Here is an 18,814-nt window from a genome sequence, read left to right as displayed (position 1 = left end):
TCCCAATGACTCCATGAGGTTATTCTTCCCATTTTATGGATGAGGACACTGAGGGCCAGAGAGGTTAAGCACAGCTACTTGCTGAACAAGAGTGCGAACCTCCGTCTGACCAAAGCCTGTGCTCTTAGCTCTGTAACTCAGTTGGGCAGGTTCTCTCTCCTCAGAGCTTGATTTAAAACCGAATGGTTATTGGGGCGCCCGCGTGGCTCAGTCGGTTAAATGTCTGACTCTTGATTTTAGCTCAGGTCATGATCTCATGGTTTGTGAGTTCAAGCCCTGCATCAGGTTTTGCGCTGACAGTGCAGAGACTGCTTAGGATTCTCTCTCTCTCTCTCTCTCTCTCTCTCTCTCTCTCCCCCTCTCTCTCTGTCCCTCCCCTGCTTGTGCTCTATGTCTCTAAAAAAGAAATAAATAAACTTTTAAAAAAAAAATTTTAGGGGCGCCTGGGTGGCCCAGTCGGTTAAGCGTCCGACTTCAGCTCAGGTCACCATCTCGCGGTTCGTGAGTTTGAGCCCCGCGTCGGGCTCTGGGCTGATGGCTCGGAGCCTGGAGCCTGCTTCCGATTCTGTGTCTCCCTCTCTCTCTGCCCCTCCCCCGTTCATGCTCTGTCTCTCTCTGTCCCAAAAATAAATAAATGTTAAAAAAAAAATTAAAAAAAAAATTTAAAAACCATCATTAAAGAAAACCCAACTAAACGGTTACTTTGTTTTGTCCAGTGTCCCAGAATTAATAAAGCTTGAGGAGGAAGCCTGCAGTCACTCTGTGAGCTAATGTGCAGTATTACTGCTTAGGTCAACAAGCGCCTGCTGGGGCAGGAAATGCCAACTGTACACAGGGCCTTTGAGTCCTGAGGAAAGAGACAGTGGCCTGCACCTGAAGCTGCATGTTTGTCTGGGTGAGTTCTTCTGCTTTCTTTTCCAGTGACATCACCCAGACCTTCCTCTTCTGTCTGCAGCGGGTGGCAGCGGCCCGGTTCCGTTCCAGAAATTTCCTCCGCCTCTCGTCGGGATCCTCATCCACCACCCTTCGCCGGCGCCCCCCTGTGGGCTGGGGCGGCTGTATTGTCTGGGTCGGCTGCATCTGTTGTGTCGCTGGTGAAACCTGTTGGGCATGAGAGGGAGGGGCGATGGGGAAAGAGAAGGAACACGCTGGGTGAGAGAAGAAACCCAAGCTGGTGTTGAAATGCAAAGCACAGAGTCGACTGCTTTAGCGAGCATATTGAGCTTGTTTTCTAAGAACGAAGTAAACAGTGAAATCACGCTCGTGAAAAGAAAAAGCACTGCGGAACTATCTGCTGTGATATTTTGGCAAGACGTAGAAACGACTTGGGAGAGAGAGTTAAATAGATTTTTCCCTGACAGGCATTTGGCTGAATCATGTCAGGGGAAACACTTTTTTTTTTTTCCTCTCCTTCAGATGTTAAACATGTCTTATTTAAGGTGTGTTTTAAAAGAGTAAAATGCCAACGCAGGGCTACAGGTGACAACAGAGAGGTCATGGTTATTGTCACCATATTGATGAGTCTTCTATCATCTGCAGAAAACTCCTTCCGGGCAAGTTGTGAGCTCCTTTCCTTCTCCTGGTGTTAAAACCATGTTCCTAGAACACTGCTGGGACGTCACCACCACTGCAACTGCTATCAAAAGAACCCTGTGAGTCCCAGAAAGCAGATGAAATCCTATTTTCACTATTTCAGAGCTCTCAATGCCAAGGCCTCGCTGGACTGGCAAACTCCAGATGGGTCCACCTGTTCCTTGGAGCTCTGCCTCAGGCAGGCTTTTCCAGGTGACTGGAAGCAGGGCTTATGCAGTGGATGCCCAGAGCAGTGCTGAGCCCTGTAATACACCCAGTCTGTGCAAGAGGGACAGAAGGCTAAGAATCACCATAGATTCACATTGTAAGAAAACCCTGGAAGTAGCAAAGCACTTCATTAAAAACTTTAACTATACTTATAGATTCCTCCTAAGATCTGCATGGGGCTCAGCAGTATCTAAAGTTTTGGAGACCTACTGCCCGTACAGCTTCATTTTCCTTCATGAGGTAGACACACAGCACCGAGTGAAATTTCCACCACGGAGTCTTTATGTGTCTGGACACCTAATGCTTTCCCTAATGCAATCCACTCCTTCCCCCCTTTCTTCGTTCTCCATAAAGGGTGTTCCTCCCCCCCCCCACCGCTCCCCACCGCCCTTCTCATTCTCAGTCACTCAGGCTCACGGCTGTAATATCTATAAAGTTGTTTTACAAGAGACGTTTAACCTACGGAAATAACATGCAAAAAAAGTTTCCAGAAGGAAGCGCAGCAATGTTTTCTACCACATTCCAGTTCTGCGATTGGAACCAACCTGAATGACTGTAATTGCGCTAATAAGGGCTACTGGTTGACATCAGCTGACTGAAAGTGATATATTTTCACCTTAAACTTCTATCAAATCTTACATGACGCACTGTAAAAGAATCGGGCTCAAGGTTGAAGTTGGACTGCATCTCAGTAATTTTGTCTAACCCATAGACATTTTCTAAAAGTGTTTATCGGCGGTCCCTTTCCTCCCAATCACAGAGAAAGACCAACAAAAATTAACTGTCTAGGGTCTTACTCACCAGAGTGGCCGGCGAAGATGTAATCCTCGTTATTGGCAAAGGTTTAGCCTTGTCATTTCAGATGCTGACGGCTAAGCTAAGCTAACCGCCTCAAAGCAAAGCGTTAGGAAGGAACTCACTAACTTGGCTATTTTGGCCTGCACCATTTCTTTTTTTTAATGAATTCCCGATGTCTAATTGTCAGCCCTGGACAAGATTCTCAAGTAGGCCAAACTGGGTTTGAATCTCCACTGCCGAGACCTCTCATCTGGTCTTGTATTCTCCTACCCCAACTTCAACCAACCTTTATCTCCGACACTCTTCCTGTGCCTTTACCCAAAAGGGTGAGCCATGTGGTGGTTTTAGGCTCAGTCCAAGTTCAAGGTTTAAAGTGTAGTTTGGACAAGAGAAATTCCTGGTGACTGAGGCGTGACACCAGGACTCTGAAATCACATCTTTATATGCAAGAGAATCCTAAGGAGCCAAGAGGAATTGCAAATGCAACCCTGAGCCCAGAATTTACGTCCCATCTAATTATTGTTGCTTATTTTCTTTTTAAATAGAATTCTGTTGGCGTAGATGCTCTGAAACTTTTCATAAAAAATGATGTATTGTTATTTCATAAAGACAAATTTATCCCAAGTCATATTAGAATCTCAGAGTCAGAAGGACCTTACTATACTTCTGTTCCTAATGCTCTAATAATCATACAGTTGAGCAATATGACAAGATCTCAGTAAATCAGCCAAGTTAACACAATTTAAGAGTGGCATTTTGAGTACTGTCTAAATGATCTTGTTCAAATTTTAACACCACCAACCTGTACCCTTTCTCTTTAGTATGGGATTAAAAAGCAACTGTTTGTGCAGCTAATTATAATAGCAATTAACTAATTGCATATACAATTGGCCACTTACTGACTTGAAAGGGAGGGCAATTGGATAATTGGTAATTAGCTAATGAATGGCTTTTATATTCAACTTGTTAAATATTGTCTGTTAAATATTAACTGTTAAACTTGTCTGTGAAGTAACTTGCCGACAAAGGCAACCAAAATTTAATGCTATAAAATATAAGTACACATTTATGTGAATTTATTTGCCTATCTTTGAACCTGTAGTTTTCCTTCTCCCTTCTAATGTCTCCGTGCCGTACTACTGCATTTGACTAAAAAGGTGGTTTGGACAGCATTTTATTGCTAAACCACTTGTAAACGTCTATCATATTACTTCCGTTTGGAGTTAATCATGGCTAGTATGTATTGAAAACTGTGCCGAGGGCTTTACAGACATTCTCTTAATACTCCTAGGGGTCTACGAGTTTCGTCTATTATTACAGATGGGACAACGGAGGCTTAGGGAGTTTGGCTGACTGACCAGAGTCACCCAGCATATAAGGTGGGGAATGAATGACAGATTTCTCACTCCAAAGCCAGCACTCTTACTTGCTATATAGAATTCCTCTAACTACGTTTGCAAATGGAAGCTTACCTAATGAATAAGTTCATCTATTGAATAGATCAGAGAGTTGCTTGTGAATGACCCATTTTGCAGATGGCTGTCCAAGTTTGGTGTGGGTAAGAGGAGGGGGTTCAAGAGCTCAAAAACTGCCTAGTGTGAGGTCCAGAGGCAGACGATGGAAGAGACGGTGAATAAGTGTTATATTTGGCGAACCCAAGTTCCCAACACCACTCTGACCCAGCTGGTTAGAACCCGGCAGTGTGGAATGGGTGGAGGGGACTGACAAAGGTCATCCTGCTTGAAGATCCAAAGTGTCTAAGGCTAGCCATTCTCCTAGACATGCCCTTTGTCCACTTACCAAAACTTACCCGGGTACACGGACCCGCCTCTCTTCTTGGGCTGGGTGACATAATGTCTGCCTGGTCCCCCAACCCTCTTTCAGTTGAGTCTAAAAGCTGGCTTTCTTTCGAGCCACTTCTGGTGACTCTCCACCCCTGGGATTTGGCCTTTCTCTAGAACCAATCATCTACTGAGCTTGGCTCTCTGACTACTCCCTCCAACGCATTTCACATTAGGTGGGATGAGTCACCTCTCTTCATCATTTACACAGCACCTTATGCCCTAACATCCATTACCGAGCTTCTTTGTCTGGAGTTGTTACTCTTTAGATTTTTAACACTTGGTGCTATTCGGAAGACTGTCCGTGGTATTTAACTTCCATTTGACACGTGACAAAATTGAGTGCCTATGTTCTAAAGCACTGCAGCCAAAACCATGGCCGGAATTAACTTATTTTTCTCATTCTCTATTCAAATCTTTCTTTACACGCTGAAATTCTTCCTAATCGTCCCATCAGTATCGCCTTTTTTAGAGTTAACTTCATGACATGAGGTTCACATTTGCCCCCGGGGACCAGGCCTGATATTTACCATATTATTTCTAGAAACTATGGTCTGGGAAGGTCTTGCAGGTTATCATTACCTCCCAGGAAACGAACAGAGCTCCCCAGAGTGTCACACAGAGCACCCAAGCTCGTCACACAAGGTTGCTGCCAATGAGCCCCCGAGTTAGAGCTTGCACTGATAACAAGGGGGAAAGAGATCATGAAAAGGGTCTACCTGTGCTTGGTTGCCGGAGTGCAGGGGTGGGTGTGGCGAGGTCTGGTGATGTGCAGGGTGTGCGTGAAGGTGGGAGTGATGATGTGGGTGGTTCTGCTGGTGATGGGGTTGAGGGTGAGGATGGTGGGCTGGGTGCTGGTGCTGGTGCGGGTAGGGGTGATGGGCTGGCAGCGTCTGGTGCTGATGTGGGTGCGAGTGCATGTGATGGTGTGGCGTCTGGTCCTGCCGGGAGCCCATCATTTCCATCATGTGTCCCATGGTGTTCATATTCCCATTTGACATGGCAGCGGGGTGGTGAGTCAACGCGGCCTTCAACCTCTGAAACAGAACAAAACAAGAGGGGACAACTGAGGTCAGTCATGGACAGAATAGGAATTTTGAAACGATGACTCATATTTTCAATTCTATGATACGTCATGGTACTACTGTTAACAATTTTTTATTGGTTGGCAGTATGGCTTATGTGAATTTCAAATTTTCATATATATTGTATATGTCAGCTGTACACGTTAATTCAACTGTCACAGCAAATGATCAGGACACCCTGTCAAGAGTTAGACAGTCTACCCACAGGCATTTCCTACTGATTTCCCGCTATCGATTATTCATTGTATCCTATCGGCAGCTGAATGGAAGAGTAAACCAAATAAAACCAATCAATACAACAATGCCACCGAACCGAGGGCTCATCTGACAGGGCGCTGTGTTTTGTAAGGGTCACAAGAATAAGAGATTTCTTCCTCTCAAAATATTTCTCAAATACAAAGAGGAAACGATTTCAAATTTCAGAAGACGGGAATGCTATGGAGCCCTTTTAGGGCTCCAAATGAAATTCATGATCTATGACTTTTGACAGCAATATGCAGGTCTTCTCCATTTGTTACCATGATATTTCTCATAGTCCCTCCCGATCACCTAATTTTTCTCACACAATAACCTTCTTCCGGTCTTTGGGAAAGACGGGAGGAAAGTGGAAACATTTGGAGTATTGCATTCTATAGCTTCTTTGGTGGCCACATCAACAGTCGTATTTCTTTTTTTTTTTAATTTTTTTTTCAACGTTTATTTATTTTTGGGACAGAGAGAGACAGAGCATGAACGGGGGAGGGGCAGAGAGAGAGGGAGACACAGAATCGGAAACAGGCTCCAGGCTCCGAGCCATCAGCCCAGAGCCTGACGCGGGGCTCGAACTCACGAACCGCGAGATCGTGACCTGGCTGAAGTCGGACGCTTAGCCGACTGCGCCACCCAGGTGCCCCAACAGTCGTATTTCTAACCCCAAAGCATTGTCCATTCACAAGCAAACAGTCATGTACACAAATAACGTCTACCTGAATCTAAAAGCAGGGATCAGCAAAATGCTTCTATAAAGAATCGGACAGTAAATATTTTCACCACCACATGCCTTACAGTCTCGGTTGCAGCTACTCAATTTTGCCCCCAAAGCAGCAACAGATGGTGTATAGAGGAGTGAGCATGCTGTGTTCTAATACAACTTATTTAGGGCGAGGAAGTTGAATTCCGTGTAATTTTCACATGCTATTCAACTTTTGACTTTTCATCATTTCAAAATGTAAAAACCATTTTTTAGCTCCTGTGCTGTGCAAAATGAGGCACTGGGCCAGATTTGGCCCACGGGCCATGGTTTGCTGGCCCTGATTTAAAGAACCAGTTAGTTGGTAATCAGCTTAGTCACAGTTTCTTCGAAATTGCCTCTTCTTGTACACAGGCAATTATCATCATATCCTGAGGGGCACAATGTGCTAAGCACTGTATAATACAGTTATTCCTTGTAAATGTATCTTCTGCCGGGATGATAGTCTGGTTGACAAGCTCACACTGGCTTCACGAAGTATTTGCTACAGGACTCAAGTTCTCCCCTGATTTGTGATTTTATCTGATTAATGATGATGGCGCGCAGTCACTGTGAAAAGGAAGAGTTAGATTTGAATGAGGGTCAAAGCAACCATGTTCCCAGCCTTGTTTAATATTAGTATTTCTCAACTGGTTAGAGTCAGTTGTTGATAAATGCCAACTGAATTCATCAAAATCTTTAGGTAAACAAACGCAAAGAGCCCCCCACTTGTAAAAGAAAAATAAAAGGGAGGGGAGTATGTGACGGACTAGATCTTATTATCAGATAATCACTGAAAACATTTCCTGCATCCAGTCTCAGTAACCACTAAGCCTACCTGCTTCCTCTTTCCTGAGTACCAGCTACTGACCTCCATCATATTAATCCTGCAGAAGTTAAACTTCCTGGATCCCTGGGAAAGATTAGACGCAGGGTATTGTGTTTATTATTACTAAATGGAAAAGCGAACTAATACTCCTCATCTCTAATTTTTAGAAATGATTTCATTATTTTTATAACAATGCTCATTATAAGACATTTAAGCAATGCCTGCAAGTACAATGAAGTCCGCAACCAATGACCCAAATGCGTTCTTTGCATTTGGTGGGTGAATGGCATTCCAGACAACTCTCTGTATGCATATGGGGAGACAGAGGAATATAGAATAATGTCATCATAGTGTAACATTAGCATACGAAGTAAAAACTAAAATGAATTCCTGGACTTCAGATGTTTCTTTATCCCAAGAAATGTTTCTAAATGACATCTCCGAACTTAAGGGTGAAGAAGATTATGAAGAAGATTATATTGAAATCACGGTGTTTTGTTTTCTTTTGTACGTTTAGAAATTGACATGTTGGGCAGTCTTGATAGACTTTCTCAACTATTCTTTGCAGTTTCATTATTACAACAACATACAGCTATGTAGTAAAAAAAAAAAAAAATCAACTACTATAATACGAGGTGAAAAACTAAAAGACACCTGCCTACCCTTCCCCTCTAAGCTCCAGTCCCAAGTAACTTGCCTTTGTTCTCTTTAACAGTGTATCTTCGACACCTTTCTCTATCGTGACAAATGGCTAACAACAATGGCAGGCATTAACTGAGCACTCATTTCATGGCACTCCCCATTCTATGTTTTACAAGCATTAACTCACCTCATCCTCAGAACAGCCCTGCAAGGCTAAAAGAGAGGCCAAGCCACCTGCCCAAGCTCAAGCCACCACCGCAGAGGTGTAGAGGTGTGCTTACCCCAGAGCCTGTTTTCTTTTTTCTTTTTTTTTTTTTTTAAATTTTTTTTTTTTCAACGTTTATTTATTTTTGGGACAGAGAGAGACAGAGCATGAACGGGGGAGGGGCAGAGAGAGAGGGAGACACAGAATCGGAAACAGGCTCCAGGCTCTGAGCCATCAGCCCAGAGCCTGACGCGGGGCTCGAACTCCCAGACCGCGAGATCGTGACCTGGCTGAAGTCGGACGCCTAACCGACTGCGCCACCCAGGCGCCCCAGAGCCTGTTTTCTAAACCGAGAAAGAAGGTGCCGGAAGGCATACCATGCACACTTGCCAAAGACCTCGTTATAAACTGTGTTATGCCACCTCCTTATCAACAAAAGAAAGGCAGAAAGAAGAGACAGGCCTACAATCAAACGACAAGGCAAGGTGCCATTGCTGCATGGTCTCAGCACACAACTGCAGATCTGGGATATACTCTTCCTGAAGCTTGGCAGATGGAAGGGCGAATGGTAAGAATTTCTAGGAAGCTCCAGGGCAGCAATGGATCATGGAATTCGCACGATCATCTCCCTTGCTACCTTTGTGAAAAAGGGATACTCGTCCTCTCCCTGCCCTGTGCCCCAGACACACAGATCTGAAAAAGTACATGTGTCCTTCTTTTCTGCCCCACTTCCTAGCACTAAAGGTTATGACCCTTTTGTCTTTCTAACGTTCAGAGGATGATACGGGGTATGCATAGACACCGAGGAGTGTGGCCATGCCTTCCCATCAGCCCTTGCGCTTCCGACACAGGCCACAAAGGCCTTTGCATTTGATAGTCTTTTTGCCTGAAATGCTCTTTCCCGTTCTCAGCTCCTGGCTTCTCCTCGCGAAATTTTCGCAAAAGGAGGGTGCATTAACCCTCTCTGGATACATTTTCCCTGAAAAAGTAGGAGGGAAAACTGAACAGCTGTTTAGCAGCGGTTCACTATGTTATCCCTTCAGTGCTACACGCAGCTTTTCCACCTTTCATCAGGAGCAAATGGAGCCTGACAAATAAATACTATCCGCCAGATCTTCATCTCTCAAATAATTAGCTTGTCCTGTTAAGGGAAATTACTCGATGGCCTCAAGTCTATTCTTGCATGTTTCACGCCAAGACAACAACACTAGTGAGGCTTACAATATTCCACTTAACTAGTCTTTCCTCAACAAATATTTATGGAGCTTCTACTGTGTGCCAGGCGCTGTCTTAGGCACATCGTTGTTTGCCCCCTATCTGAAGGAAACGGGAGACGCAAACAACAAAACTTTTTCAAAGCTCTGGAGAGAAAAACACACACAATTCAGCAAGGAAATGAAGACGTGAGAGCACCCCTTAGAGACCCACAGGCCTTGGGGTTGAGACCACCCTCCAAGCACCAGCCTGTGTCATTTTTGAAGGAAAGCAGTGCCGAGAAATAATTATTGGGGCACTTCTCGAAGTTTTAGAGCCTACTGCTTCCCTGCGTCCTGGTACCAACACGAATCACTACACTATAAACCATTAAAATATACCAAATATAGATATTTGTACCCCACTCTTTTCGGGATGATAAATCACCATTAAATGAGTCCAAGCTGTATTTCCCAGAATGATTTTTCTGTTTGAAGCTGAACTGTGTCTTGCTTTAAATAACATTCCACCCGATGCCAAGAAAAGGCAAGGGAGAGAGAGGAAAATTGAGGAGCAAATAAACATATATTTTCCCCCTGTAAAAACCAGGGCTCTTACTGAGGTGTGACTGCAAGAAAGAAAGAAAAAAAAAAAAATGATTCTGTTTACTCTGTATTATCATCCTCCACCACATCCATTTATTTGAGAGAGCAAATCGGGAGAGACAAGGAGAAGCCGGACACAGCTGGTTTCAGTCAATAAGGGTCATTTTCCTTCGGTCTGTGTATTTTACAAGATCCTTGCTCACTGTTCCCGATGGGAGAGCGGTGGGCCTGCTGCCCGGGATCTGAGTCCTGGTAAGTAACGAGCCATCTACCTGGTCCTGTCCTGCGCTCGGCCACCAGGGCTCAGCCACGCCCCCTTTTCCAGGGCCAGCTTCGGGCGGTTGCACAGCGCGGCACCTTGTGAAGCCCAGGTAGGGGTGCACGTCATTACCGCCACATGGGTGCCTGCCTGTGGGCCTGCGTGAGCACACACGCACGTGACACACCCACCCACACCCACCGCAGGCAATTTATCTCCCATTAACAACTCGCTCTTGCCAATTAGAAACATTTGTGGAACCGTAAAAACATTTCTTCTCCATCTAAGGCGCAGCTGATTGCTTATGTTTTACAGACTTTGAAAGCCAAGCCGAATTAAACATTATTTGAAATTCAGCTGGGTGGGGGTGGGGGGAAGGTTGGAGCATTCTTTGGAGAAAGGTTTTCATTAAAAACGGCTGTTGGGTTTTGTTCCAGAAAAGAATGTGATAACATCAAAATGTAGTGTTGCTGAGTTGACCACAAGTAAGAGGCTGTCTACATAAAAACAGGGCAAAATCCCTGTTCGTATTTCCTTTCCAATACAGGATAACTGCCATCAGTGGCCTCCCCCAAGGTATGGCTTGAAATGTACGTAATTTCTTCTTTTTTTCTCTTTCCCAAACATCACTGATCAGATGAGATGGGTCAACACAGGCTTCTGAAAGGTCCAAATGGTCACTGATGTGAGACTGGAAACCTTAGCCGGAGGTGTACTTGAAATATCAATGACTACTGACTTACTCTAAGTATCAAGGATTTCTGATTTTAGGTCTCTGAATTAGTAAAAAACAAACAAACAAACAAAAACACCAAAAAATCAAAAAAACAAAACCCGCTATTCCTCCACTGAATTTTATGACTACATGTGGCCAGTTTGGATCCCAAAATGCTTCCCAAACTCGAGAAGGGATAGGGATGGGCAGAAAGAGACCTGTCACATAGTGCCGTGGGTCAGTAACATAAACTTTGAGCTTTATTTTGCCAAGATAGAAATAGTTTTGATGTCCAGATTCACATCTGGGCTTCAAGATGTCCATTGAAAATGACTGTATAACTCTAATCGCTTACTGGATCTTAAAATGCACATTTATTTCAGGATCTCCGTTAAGATAATAAGCTAAAATTATGCCTGGCTTAATCGCTTGGAATAAAATATGCTTCTTTCAAAACTTTCACAATGTAACTCAGCTCTGATGGTTTCATAATTTAAGTATTTCTGCTTTTGGTGTGGTTTGGTGAGTACAATTCAAATAAGGCTCCCAGGTTGGAAGGAGAGATTACCTGCGAAGGGCAAGATGCTATTAAGTCTAGCAGGAAAGAATATTCATACTCTCTGTCATGTTGTCATTGAAAAGCATTAACTCTGAAAATATTAGAGATCATGTAATTAGTAAAAAACACAAAGAAAAAGTATTATAAATCATTACTCTAGTACACGGGAAAACGATGCAAGGGAATTTCACAAAAATGAGAAAAGCAGAACTCTAGCAGTTTTAATAAAAGCAAGGAAAAGATTTGGTGTTTGATTTCAGTCTCCCATTTTCCACTTGTGGATACAACTTCTAAAATGAGGTAAAGCAGACCTAAGTGCTAGGTGAGACGTTAAACTGTGGTGGTTAAAAAGCCAAACAACCCCCTTAGCAATTTCCCTGCCAGCCTTTTTCCCATTAATATCCAAATCATATAGTAATTACAGTTTTGCAAAAGCGAGCCTTCGAAAATTCTTGTTAAATGAAATTAATTAATGCACGCTTAGAGAATTGTTTTATTTCAGATACCTACCACCTCCCCGCCATCTCTTGGACTCTGTGGCTGCCTTTTATAAGTTCAGCAGGATGGTGAGTGTTTTAAGGGGATGTACATTTTAGTGAATTTCAGAACAAACTGCTGTTCTGACAGCAGGAGCCAGTCTTAAATTCTGCGATAAGACGGCTTTCAGTCCTTAGGTAAGCAAACCTCTTCGGCTCTGGTGCCTTAATCTGCCTAACACATGAGGGCAGAATCAGAGAGAAAGGATCTGAGTTCAAGTCAGCTAAGAGGTGGGAATCTACTGGAGATGTGAGTTGTAGGCATGTCTACAATTAAAGAAAGAAAGTCATATAAACCATAAGCATATACAGAATAATTAGTGGAACAGGGTGGAGTTGTTTTCTGGGCGGTTAAACCAGTTTCTGATGAAAAATAAGAAAATGTGCTATTAAAAAACACTTTTTTCTCGGCATTAAAATATACGTTTTACTTTTGATTTTTAAAATTGATAATAAAGCACAATGGAATATTCATCACCCATTAAAAGGAATGAATGAAGGAGTGAAGGACAGGCTACAGCATGGAGGGATCTCACAAACATTCTGTTTAATGAAAGAAGCCAGACACAAAAAGTCTTATCTTGTGTGATTCATTTGAAACAAAATATCTAGAATAGGTAAATTCACAGAGAAAACAGATTAGTGGTTGCCCAGGCCTGAGGGGAGGGGAGAATGAAAAGCGACAGCTTAATAGGTACAGAGTTTTCTTTGGGGGTCACGAGAATGTTCAGGAACTAGATAAAGGTGATGACTCCGTACAATATTTTGAATGTAGTAAATGCCACCGAAATGTACATTTTGCGGTCTCATGATTACATGATTGCATATGGTCTGTATGTCAATTAAAACTATTTTAAAAATAAAGCAAAATAAGAATCTCTCAACAGGGTGTCAACAGAAATTCTTGATTTCATCTGAGAATTACTAATCTTCAATTTGATGTCACTGAAGTAAAACACTGCATTATGAGTAATAAAAGCCAAAAAGATATTTTGCCCTAGAATGGCTACCTTCACTGCCAGATTTTTAGTCCCTGACTCAGGGACTTTGACTCCTCTGCAAGACGTTGGTACCCTCTTTTCCCTGGAACTCTGTCATCTTCTAGCTGGCTCAAAACTACAGAGAAGTTTGCCTCCAGGGTTGATGAGGGGGGTGGGGGAGAGGGGAAAGTGGGTGATGGGCATTAGGGAAGGCATCTGTTGGGATGAGCACTACGTGTTGTATGGAAACCAATTTGACACTAGATTGTATATACAAAAATTAAGTAATTAATTAAAGATTTTAAAAAAGTATTAGAATTCTTATTTATGTTACTTTCTCTCTCTACATGATGTGCCATAAGCTATGTGTGGCACATTAATAAAATGATTCAGATAAAAAAAACTACAGAGAAAACACAGAAGCCATCAAGGAGTCTAAAGAGAGAAATTTAACAGGAATCGGGTAACATCTTACGCTTGCTTAACAAAAACAGAAGAAAACAAAACAAAACAAAACACGCAAAACCCCACGACTGTCCCAAGGCGGTGGCATCGGTGGAATAACGGAGGTCGCAGGAATTTCATGTGAATTTGTAAAGCACCATGATGCAAGGCACACATCGAACCAGCTGATGTGACTCTCGGCTGCGTCGATAAAACTGGATCAGGACTGAACGCAAGAGAGTGAGAATCCCGTTCGTCCACCTCCGCACGGGCCGTGAGGTGTGCCATACAAGTCCATGTCCCCTGTATTCCTGCCCCCTCTCTCGGAGATCTTGGCATCACACCTACTAGGTGTTGCATCTTCTCCAGGGGAATATCCTAGTTCTCAGCTGGCGGTCATACGTGCCTCTCCCCCGCTCTGTTAATAGCACTGTGATGAACACCCTATTTTGAAAAAGTGTTTGTTTTAACGTACATCTGATGATCTGATCAATCCGGTTGGGTTCAGCTTCTAGGCAGAGGTGATAGTGTTGATGGCAGTGGTAGTCGTGTGTGAACGGGGGCTGGGTGTCTGTTAAGAGAGAGCTAAAAGGAGAGGGGGTGCGGACACCTGTCGAGTATCAGCTTTAAAGAGCCTTTTCTCGGGTCTCATTTTCGTATTCTATCGATACCCCCGTACCGAAGTGAGAGACTGCCTTATTATATAGTTCTAGGGGTCCCTGCCACTTTGGGGTCACCGAGCTCGTTAAGCACTATGGGATGACCTTGGGTACTGACTTAGCTCTAGCAGATCTTACAGTCTCCTGGCTGGTTTCCCTGGCAATTTTAAAGGTGCTGAATCCACAGTGGGCTTAGAATAAATATTTGTTGATTGCCTGCCTGCCTGCCGCCTGCCAGTCTCCAGGAGTGGTGCCTAACCATGGAATGTCTTTGAAGCCCTGGCCTATAATTTTCTCTACAGAAAGAAAACCTTCTGGTGGTGGTTGCAGGGAGAATAATGCCCTTTGTCTCACTAGCAAACACTCCTCACCCCCCAAAAACCCAGCACCTGCAAGCCTGGGTAATTTTAGGTGAGGGCTTATTTCCAGCTTTTATGGAAGAAGAAAGTTCTATTGGAAAAAAGTAATCCTTTGTTATTTTATTTTGGACGAGCTTTTAATCAGAAACATAGGCAGTAACATATGTTAGAAAAATATATATGAAACATAGAACTTTGCATTTGTAACTCGCTATGGAAAATCCATGCTAATGCAACATTAAGTTTGGGGTTTTAATTGCACAGGAGTCAGAGAATTCAGAGTTCAAGTTCCCACAGCAGGCTTCACTCCACATGTGCATCCCAGGACGCTTCCTGAATGGGGTGACCTAATTATTTGGCAAAACGTAGTGCAATGAAGAGTGCTAGAAAGGATTTCTCCTCACTGTGACACTTCCTATCATCCCAACCAAGAGGGACAGTGGTTGACTTCAGCTACATAACTCGTACCCTTGATAACGTATGGCAGTCTTTGGTGACCATCATGGCGAACAATGTCATCGTGATGCCAGAGGTAGGACGTCCAGGTCTTGACAATGTGCCTCTCAGGTAGAGCCGCCAAGTAACCACCATGTCACCGGGTTCCCCAGCAGATGGTGCCCCATGCCCTTTCAAGGACAGCTATGTGGAGTGGGCACTGTCCCCCTCATCCTTGCTCTATTGCCAGAGGATATCTCTTAGTAATGCAGATATTTGAACTCCCGAGTCTGAAAGTCTGACTACAAGGCCCCCAGGGGATTTGACGGGCCTTCTTGGACACATCTCTGCCTGGTCCTGAGGAGACTTGTCCAAGAGAGCTGTTCTACAGTGTCGTCCTCCAGCTTCATTGCAGTTGTTGGAAGATGGCAAGATGTGTGCTACTGTCTGTCGGAGACATAAGGTGTCTGGCCAAGGGGACCACAAACTTATCATAGTAAGAAGAAGTCTCTAGGTATTTCTCTCTAATTACGGGTAGCAGATTGTATGAAATATAAGGTGTCCTGTCCCTTGGTATCTATTCCCAAGTCTGTCTAGCATGTTCTATGTGTGTTCAATTCTGTCTTTCTCCTTGGTAAAGTGGTAATGGTACATTCTAGTCCTTCATGTCTCCATTGCCTCTAGATCTGATCCCTGCCTGAGTTCCCTAAAGTGTGTTAACACTGACATGGGAAGAGGGAGAGGAGTTGGTGGTAGTGGGGGGGGGGGTTGGGGGGAGAGAGAGAGAGAGAGAGAGAGAGAGGGAGAGAGAGATCGCAATAAACTCTGATTCCCAAAGTGCTGCTTAGCCTCCACTGGGGACTTTGCAAGTGTTAGTGGTCTAGAGTCACTGGACCAACTACTGAATCAACCAGTTGTGATGGTTCTACTATACCAAGAAGAGTTCCAGGTCTGTCTCTGAATGATCTGGATTATAGAGTGCTCAACTCAGTCGCCCTTGGACAACACAACGGCGCATCTATAAACGGCCCCCAGGCTCTGAGCACATCGAGAATCCTTGACGCCACTTAGGAGCTTCCTGGTCTCACTGAGCGGAGAGGGGAGGACCAGGAGAAACCTGTAAGAGACTCAGAACGAAGATGCATCCTCACTAACAAAAGCTCTCACAGCACAACTTTTGGTACTTTAGGTAAACCACACCAGAGAGAATAAAGTTGGGCTTTGGGAAGCCACAACAAAACATCAACTTTCCTCTCTAAACCCCGTGTGTCTACATTTAAGGCATTTCCAAGAGGAGCCATTTATAATTCACGGAGAATGTGGCCATTTGTGTATGTATAGAAAGTTAAGCCTAGGGAGAGTTTGTGAATTTGGCCTGAGAAGATGATGGTGTGGAGAGAACACTTCCAACCCAAAAGCGAATAACAAACAACTTCCTTCTGAGCTGAGGTGCATCCAAATCATGTTGGTTCTCACATGCGTTTTTTAAATTCCCTTCGTAACCAGGTATTGACAAATATCAAGTATTCTGTGCTCTTCTCTAGGTTTAGAGTTTTCTCTGAAGTTTTTCTTTTTTTGTTTCAGGAGGTCTGATCAACAGGATCCGTGAACTATTGGGCATTTTTTTGAGAGTGGAATTATAGGCCCTTGCTAAGCTACCTTTTTATGGCTTTGTTTCTATTTTCTCTATGGTATACAATTCAATGAACCAGAGATCTATATCCACTATTTTACTGTCTAAACACAAGTAATGGGGGGGTTGGAGAGGGGAGAATGTGGAACCATCTCTTTAAATCATATTGTCACAACTGAGTACCATTCTAAAAACGCCAAACAGAAAGTGTTCTCGTTGATTTATTAATTGAAATGACCTAAGAATTGATCCCAACAAGCTTAAAATATCATTTTCATGATCTGTCTTCTTTCCAGCTCAAATAACTTCATTTCTGTCTCCAAATTTCTCTTCAGCAACTGCTCACCAGGAACTAACAATAATATAGTAGCTTGCCCTAAATCAGTACCTTCCTTCTAGAGAGAGCGAAACACTTTGCAGATAGTAATCCTCTGCGGTAGGTAACAAAGATCACTCCCCATGTTCTGGAGATGTAGGAAATTCTTGTGAAGAAATGTTAAGTCATCTGCTTGGAAGCTAGTGCAGAGAAAGGATTTTGGTTTTATTTTTTTAAATATTTTTTTAATGCCTATTTATTTTTGAGAGAGAGAGACAGAGCGTGAGCAGGGAAGGGGCAGAGACAGAGAGAGAGGGAGACACAGGATCCGAAGCAGGCTCCAGGCTCTGAGCTGTCAGCACAGAGCCCTATGTGGGGCTCGAACTCATGAACTGTGAGATGATGGCCTGAGCTGAAGTTGGACGCTTAACCAACTGAGCCACCAAGGCGCCCCTGTTTTGTTTTGTTTTTGAGATCATTTTATTTTCCTTTGTTTTCATTTTTGTAGATGTTAGGAGCTCTTCTTAATTCCAGCATAGTTAACATATATTGATAGTTTCAAGTGTACAATACAGTGATTCAACAATTTATGCATCACTGGGTGCTCATCAGGACAAGGGCACTCCTTAATCCCCATCACCTATTTCAGACATCTGTCACCCACCTCCCCTCTGGTAAACCATCAGTTTGTTCTAAATACTTAAGAGTCTGTTTCTTGGCTTGTCTCCAGTCTCTCTCTCATTTTCTCTTTGCTCGTTTTGTTTCTCAAATTCCACATGAGTAAAATCATATGGTATTTGTCTTTCTCTGACTTATTTCACTTAGCATTGTACTGTAGCTCCATCCATGTCATTGCAAATGGCAATATTTCATTCTTTTTTATGGCTGAATAATATTCCATTGTGTATCTTCTCTACCCATTCATCATTAGATGGATACTTGGCCTGCTTCCATAATTTGGCTGTTGTAAATAATGCTGCTATAACCATCGGGGTGCATGTATCCCTTTGAATTGGTGTTTTTGTTTTTGTTTTTTTGTAAACAGAGAAGGGATTTGAACCTGATGTTCTTTGTGGTGCAACCTGACAGCTCGTCTGGTTAGAAGAAATCTTACGGATAATAAAGAGCTTGGTGGAGAAGTCAGGAAGGAAGGAAAGAAGCAAAAACATAGAGGGAAGGGAAGCAGACCTAGAGAAGAGTAAAAAGAGAGAAAGGAAGTCAGCTCTAGTTGGAAGTGGAAAACACACTCCACCCAAGTTCTCTAATATTTGTATTTATTAATTTACAATGATAAGGCAGAATAATTCTAAAAGAGAAGTGGATACGAGATTAAGGCAAACTGTCCCAAACTCAAAACAAACTCAATTCCCTTTTTTAGAGAATTGTCCATTGCACCCTCATTTCCAGATAAATTCATCACCAAAGGGTATTATCAAGTGGTTTCTTCTTGTCGCACACGCTAGCAAGAGACAGTCTGGATTTAACGTGGCAGATAAGGCAGGAATCACATCTTGTACGGTTGTTTTTTTACGTGGAGAAAATCATAGATAGACACTTCCCCACTTCTGTAAGCTTTTCAAACCATACGTGGTTAACCAGAGGCTAACAAAATGGTTAACCAAATGTGTCAACCGCTAAGCCAAGTGGAAACAGTGATGGCAGTTCAAGCACTGGGAGTTGTTCTCCCATTTCCGGGACACATTCCACCCAACATCCAGCCTGACTTTCAGAATGGTGTCATGTTTGAGGAGCATATTTGGGGCTGCTGTCTTCACATGAGTGAAGCCCAGCTGACCAGGGGAAGGGCCGTCTGCATTTATAGAGTGCTTCTTCAAAGCAGCTGTTGCAGCTCTGGGTAGGAATTGAGACGTTTTCTCCAGTGTGTCCACATTAAGTGAGCTCACCACTTAGCTCTGGTCTGACTAACTGATG

The 18,814-nt window shown here is 43.4% G+C and overlaps 1 protein-coding gene across 7 annotated transcripts in view; it reads right to left on the bottom strand.

Annotated features, from left to right (window-relative positions):
• The window catches only part of CREB5 (cAMP responsive element binding protein 5), a 402,224-nt gene that overhangs the window by 15,493 nt on the left and 367,917 nt on the right, over window positions 1–18,814 (bottom strand). For all 7 annotated transcript variants that reach the window (XM_045495174.1, XM_045495172.1, XM_045495175.1 and 4 more), the window contains 2 exons: window positions 5,159–5,476; window positions 874–1,101 (listed from right to left, as the gene is read on the bottom strand). In XM_045495174.1, coding sequence (XP_045351130.1) covers window positions 874–1,101; window positions 5,159–5,476 — 546 coding nt within the window. The remainder of the gene's footprint in view (window positions 1–873; window positions 1,102–5,158; window positions 5,477–18,814) is intronic.

Source organism: Leopardus geoffroyi, chromosome A2 (genome assembly GCF_018350155.1).
Source record: "Leopardus geoffroyi isolate Oge1 chromosome A2, O.geoffroyi_Oge1_pat1.0, whole genome shotgun sequence".
Lineage (NCBI taxonomy): Eukaryota > Metazoa > Chordata > Mammalia > Carnivora > Felidae > Leopardus > Leopardus geoffroyi.
The sequence above is the reverse complement of the archived record's forward strand: the minus strand, read 5'-3'. Positions and strand labels throughout refer to the sequence as shown.